At 64.5% G+C, this 6,000-nt stretch overlaps 2 protein-coding genes across 2 annotated transcripts; both read left to right on the top strand.

The window, feature by feature from the left end:
* Positions 1–737: 737 nt before the first annotated feature.
* Positions 738–3,227, top strand: EMIHUDRAFT_219896 (hypothetical protein; the record flags this gene model as incomplete). The annotated part of the gene is made up of 2 exons (XM_005758168.1): positions 738–3,146; positions 3,216–3,227. 2 exons carry the CDS (start codon positions 738–740, stop codon positions 3,225–3,227), a joined length of 2,421 nt encoding a protein of 806 aa, XP_005758225.1.
* A 217-nt stretch (positions 3,228–3,444) lies between these two features.
* Positions 3,445–5,975, top strand: EMIHUDRAFT_219897 (hypothetical protein; the record flags this gene model as incomplete). Its single annotated transcript, XM_005758169.1, has 1 exon — positions 3,445–5,975. A coding segment is annotated over one exon (2,531 nt), but the record flags the coding sequence as incomplete, so codon positions are not given.
* Between the last annotated feature and the right edge of the window lie 25 nt (positions 5,976–6,000).

A 6,000-nucleotide genomic window follows, 5' to 3' on the forward strand; every position in this document is an offset into this window, starting at 1 on the left:
CGTCGTGGTAGAAACCGCGATGCGCGCCTTGACGTAGCCGTGGCCGTTCTTGTGGTCGAAGGGTTGGCCGGGCTGCCCGCGCGCCTTGCAGCCCATGTTTAGGCGGCGGGCCTTCTCTTCGGTGTTGCCGAAGGCGTATCACCCGAGAAACGTGCGTGTGTGACTCGTGATGCCATTCTGCCTCTTCTGACATCTGTTCGGGGCGCTTTGTCGAAATTTATTTTTTATTTTTGTTGCGCGCGGCCGCCCCCCCCCCCCCCCCCCGAATTGGCGGGGGCCGGCGCCCCAATCCCGGCCGCGTCTATCGACGTGATGGACGACGCCCCCCAGGACTGAGTTAGCTTGGGGAGGGGGGCGGCTCCAGAGGCTGGGGGGTGGGGGAAGGGAAGGGGGGGGCTGACCGCCCTTAACCCAACTTTCTGAACGAGATGACACCCAGAAACATTTATACATTTTGTTTATATTATATGTGGAGAGCTGCGCGGTGCCTGGCGAGCCGCATCGACCGGCAAGCCTGATTTTCTCTTTTTCGCAGCACAATTCTCTTTTTCTCATAATATAGGCTGCAGCCTGGCGAGTAGAGGCACACGCACGCTCTCTCGAGGTCTCTTGGAGCAGAGCCCCGGCGAGTCCTCGAAAGAGCCCAATGGGTCCTCGAAGAGGGTACCCTGGGTGGGCGGGGCCTCTACAATTGTACTCCAACGGGCGCTGGCTGAGCTCCAAGGCCCCGTTGTCCGATGAGCGCCCGCGACTGGGCTAGCCTGCGCCGCGACGTGGCCTGCGTAGTTTCGCGGTCAAAAGGGCGGCCTGCTGCACCGCCTGCGGCGTCGTCGCGGGCGCACAGCGCAGACGTTGAGCTGCTGCGCCACATTCAGGGATGCACGTCGGCCGAGGCTGCCATCGGATGCTTCGAGCAGCACGCTGACGAGCTCAACATCCGGCACGTGTCAGAGATCTTCAAACACATCGCGGACGACCGGAGATCGCGGCGGCAGTGTGGCCCGCCTGCGAGAGTGCTCGAGGCCGCCCGCCAGCTCGTCCGCGCCTGCGGCAAGAGGGACCTCCGCAATTTAGCATTCCTCGCCTGTCACATATCAAAGGCGTGCAAGGGCACAGAGCTCTCGATTGAAGCCAAGGCGCTCTTCCGTGCCATCGTGGAAGTTGCGGTGCGCCACGTTGAGTGCATCCGAGGGAGCGAAATGGCGGTGCTGACGCATGGAGTGGCGACGGCTGACATGAAAGCGCCGTGGACGCGCACCCTGCTCTGCACGCTCACCGAGCACCCTTGCACCGGGGAGCAGCTTCGCCACATGAAGACCAAAGAGCTGTCCAACTTCGTGTGGGTACTGAGCCAGGTGGGCGGGGAGGGCGTCCATGCCTTCTTGGTTGACGCCGTGCCTGTCATCACAACCAGCTTTCTCGACGAGCTCACTAGCTGGGACGCGTCGCAGCTCGCCTATGCGTACGCCAAGGCCGGCTGTCGCGCCGAGCCTCTCTTTGAGGCGCTCGCAGCGCGTGCTCCATCCCTGCTGCCGCACGCGCGCTCCGTGCAGGACATCGCCAATCTTCTTTGGGCGTTCGCGTGGCTGGAATTGCCCTTTGAGGAGCCGTTCGTGGCAACCTGCCGCTGCGCCAGCAGGCGATGCCAAGAGCTCAACGAGCAGGAGACGGCCACGGTCATGTGGGCGATGAGTAGCCGGCGGTTGGTTCTGCGCAGCTTGTGGCGCGACGGCTCAGTCTCTACCGACCTCGATCGCTTCCTCGACTCAATGGCCATGGTTGTGTTAGGGAAGCTGGATTCCGGTCAGATCCGATGCGGCGAGGCGCTGGCAAAGATCGCATTTGGCTTCAGCAACCTGCTGTGCACGGACGCGGGCTCACATTGGAGGCTCTTTGAGGCTATCGCGGAGGTGGCAGCTCGCAGCCTCAAGCAGCGGTCTGGCAGCTTGACCGCCCAGGACGCGGCGTGGCTTGCAATGACGTTTGCATGGACTAAGTTTCGTTCGCGGGCGTACGACGACTACTTCGTCGCCCTGAGCAACGCTGTTCCGTCCCTCTTCTCCAGAGGGTACGTGCCGCAGAACATCGGCAACCTCGCGTGGGCAGCCGCGCGGTACGCGCGAGTGAGGGACAGCGCGCGTGCCACGACCGTCTCCAGTCCGTTTGAGTGGCACCACCGCATCTTTGATGGCATTGCCTCCCTCGACTTTGAGCGGATGCAGCACCTCGGGCTGATGGACATTGCAGCAATCACCCACGGCCTCGCGTGCGGCGGATATGCGCACTTCGCCTGCCTTCAGCAGCTCTCGCATAGGTTGACCGACCTACTCGCAGAGACGAGTGGTGATGCGGTGGCGGACGCTGTGGAGGTGTCGTTGATCGCATGGAGCTACGCGGTCTCTTCAGCCGCTGCTGGACCGGCCCTCCTAGAGCAGACGTTTGCCGTTCTTGCGGCCGCCGCGTTGCGGTTAGTGTCCGCCTTCAGCCTGAAAGGCCTATGCCGGCTGGCGTGGTCGCTCGCCGTCGCAGATTTTGACCACCCAGCGCTCCTCTCGGCGTGCCACGAGCGGCTCGTCAGCCTGCTCGACTCGGACGGGCTTCGCGCCGAGGACTGTGGCGGCGAGAGAATGATGGGGTTGCGCGAGGTTGATGCAGGACATGCAGCCGCGGGCCAGCTGCAGCAGTGGCAGCTGTGGGCCGAGTATGAGCTCCATCGGCCCAACTTACTGTTGCCGTCACGGCACCGAGCTCAAGTTCACGAGGAAGCAGTCTCTCAGCTGCTGCAGTCTCTCGATACGTCACGGTTGCAGGCTGACGTGGGCGACCACCTCGAGCAGCCATATGCCTCCGAGCATATACTACCGCAGGGATACTCGCTTGACTGGGCGCGGCCTGAGGAGAAGATCGCGATCGAGGTGGACGGCCCATGGCATTTCATGCGCATGCACACGGGAGAGCACGTTCCCACGGGCGCGACCATCCTCAAGTTGCGGCAGCTCCGGGCCCTCGGCTGGTTGGTTGTCTCGGTGCCGTACTACGAGTGGCGAAGGCTCGGCGTCGGCGAGGCGCGAGAGGGCGATGCCCGCGAGGATCTGGAGGCGCTGCGCTGTGAGTACTTGCGCGATAAGGTGGCAGCGGCACGACCGGTGAGCCGAGCAGCCCACGCAAATAAGGAGGGACATTTACCGTGACTCGAGTAGTTGTCGAGTACGCAGTTGTTGAAGTGACCCTTAGTTAGTTAGTTAGGAAGGTGAAGAACTGACCGTATGTATGTAGGAAGGTGAAGAACAGTCAGGCTCGGACTGGACACCAACGCGGTATGGGTGGACGACTAAAAAAATCCCGACCAGCTAGGAGCCGAACCCAGGATGGCTGGAGGCTAAACGGGTGAAGCTCGGCTGTCCTCCCCGTTGCTCTCAGCCAGTCACATTGAGCTGAGGGTCCATGGGATTGCTCGTCGACCTGCCATTCTTCGACATGCACTGCCGATGCGAGATTGCATCCGTCCCCGGCAGCGTCAACTTGGCGAGCCTCGTCTGCGGCCTCCTCCTCGTGCTGCTCTCGTGGGTGTGGTACTCGAAAGGAAGGGCGCGCCTGCGAGCCGAGACGGAGCTGCGGGACGTGTCGACGGCGCTGGAGACGCTGGCGGAGCCAGTCATCATGATGCGAGGCCACACCATCACCTCTGTCAACCACGCGACGCTCGAGACGTTTGGGTACGACTCGAAGAGCGAGCTGGAGGGGCAGGGCGTGACGGTGCTGATGCAGACGCCAGAGGCGTCGAAGCACTCCTCCTTCGTGGACCGCTTCGAGCGCACCGGCGAGCGGCGCATCATCGGCAAGCCTCGCGTCGTGACGGGCAAGCGGAAAGACGGGTCGAGCGTCTCGCTGACGCTCTCTGTGTCGCCGTGCGCTGCGCCGGGCGAGTACATCGGGATCCTGTACCGCAGTGGCGGAGAGATGACACGAGCAGCGCGCGCCAAGGCCGAGTCGGAGCTGCGAGACGTGTCGACGGCGCTGGAGACGCTGGCGGAGCCAGTCATCATGATGCGAGGCCACACCATCACCTCTGTCAACCACGCGACGCTCGAGACGTTTGGGTACGAGTCGAAGAGCGAGCTGGAGGGGCAGGGCGTGACGGTGCTGATGCAGACGCCAGAGGCGTCGAAGCACTCGTCCTTCGTGGACCGCTTCGAGCGCACCGGCGAGCGGCGCATCATCGGCAAGCCTCGCGTCGTGACGGGCAAGCGGAAAGACGGGTCGAGCGTCTCGCTGACGCTCTCTGTGTCGCCGTGCGCTGCGCCGGGCGAGTACATCGGGATCCTGTACCGGCGCACCGAGGCGGAGGCGCGCGCCAAGGCCGAGACGGAGCTGCGAGACGTGTCGACGGCGCTGGAGACGCTGGCGGAGCCAGTCATCATGATGCGAGGCCACACCATCACCTCTGTCAACCACGCGACGCTCGAGACGTTTGGGTACGACTCGAAGAGCGAGCTGGAGGGGCAGGGCGTGACGGTGCTGATGCAGACGCCAGAGGCGTCGAAGCACTCCTCCTTCGTGGACCGCTTCGAGCGCACCGGCGAGCGGCGCATCATCGGCAAGCCTCGCGTCGTGACGGGCAAGCGGAAAGACGGGTCGAGCGTCTCGCTGACGCTCTCTGTGTCGCCGTGCGCTGCGCCGGGCGAGTACATCGGGATCCTGTACCGGCGCACCGAGGCGGAGGCGCGCGCCAAGGCCGAGACGGAGCTGCGAGACGTGTCGACGGCGCTGGAGACGCTGGCGGAGCCAGTCATCATGATGCGAGGCCACACCATCACCTCTGTCAACCACGCGACGCTCGAGACGTTTGGGTACGAGTCGAAGAGCGAGCTGGAGGGGCAGGGCGTGACGGTGCTGATGCAGACGCCAGAGGCGTCGAAGCACTCGTCCTTCGTGGACCGCTTCGAGCGCACCGGCGAGCGGCGCATCATCGGCAAGCCTCGCGTCGTGACGGGCAAGCGGAAAGACGGGTCGAGCGTCTCGCTGACGCTCTCTGTGTCGCCGTGCGCTGCGCCGGGCGAGTACATCGGGATCCTGTACCGGCGCACCGAGGCGGAGGCGCGCGCCAAGGCCGAGACGGAGCTGCGAGACGTGTCGACGGCGCTGGAGACGCTGGCGGAGCCAGTCATCATGATGCGAGGCCACACCATCACCTCTGTCAACCACGCGACGCTCGAGACGTTTGGGTACGAGTCGAAGAGCGAGCTGGAGGGGCAGGGCGTGACGGTGCTGATGCAGACGCCAGAGGCGTCGAAGCACTCCTCCTTCGTGGACCGCTTCGAGCGCACCGGCGAGCGGCGCATCATCGGCAAGCCTCGCGTCGTGACGGGCAAGCGGAAAGACGGGTCGAGCGTCTCGCTGACGCTCTCTGTGTCGCCGTGCGCTGCGCCGGGCGAGTACATCGGGATCCTGTACCGGCGGACGGACGCGGAGGCGCGCGCCAAGGCCGAGACGGAGCTGCGAGACGTGTCGACGGCGCTGGAGACGCTGGCGGAGCCAGTCATCATGATGCGAGGCCACACCATCACCTCTGTCAACCACGCGACGCTCGAGACGTTTGGGTACGAGTCGAAGAGCGAGCTGGAGGGGCAGGGCGTGACGGTGCTGATGCAGACGCCAGAGGCGTCGAAGCACTCCTCCTTCGTGGACCGCTTCGAGCGCACCGGCGAGCGGCGCATCATCGGCAAGCCTCGCGTCGTGACGGGCAAGCGGAAAGACGGGTCGAGCGTCTCGCTGACGCTCTCTGTGTCGCCGTGCGCTGCTCCGGGCGAGTACATCGGGATCCTGTACCGGCGCACCGAGGCGGAGGCGCGCGCCAAGGCCGAGACGGAGCTGCGAGACGTGTCGACGGCGCTGGAGACGCTGGCGGAGCCAGTCATCATGATGCGAGGCCACACCATCACCTCTGTCAACCACGCGACGCTCGAGACGTTTGGGTACGAGTCGAAGAGCGAGCTGGAG

Source organism: Emiliania huxleyi (assembly GCF_000372725.1).
Source record: "Emiliania huxleyi CCMP1516 unplaced genomic scaffold EMIHUscaffold_88, whole genome shotgun sequence".
Classification (NCBI taxonomy): Eukaryota; Haptophyta; order Isochrysidales; family Noelaerhabdaceae; genus Emiliania; species Emiliania huxleyi.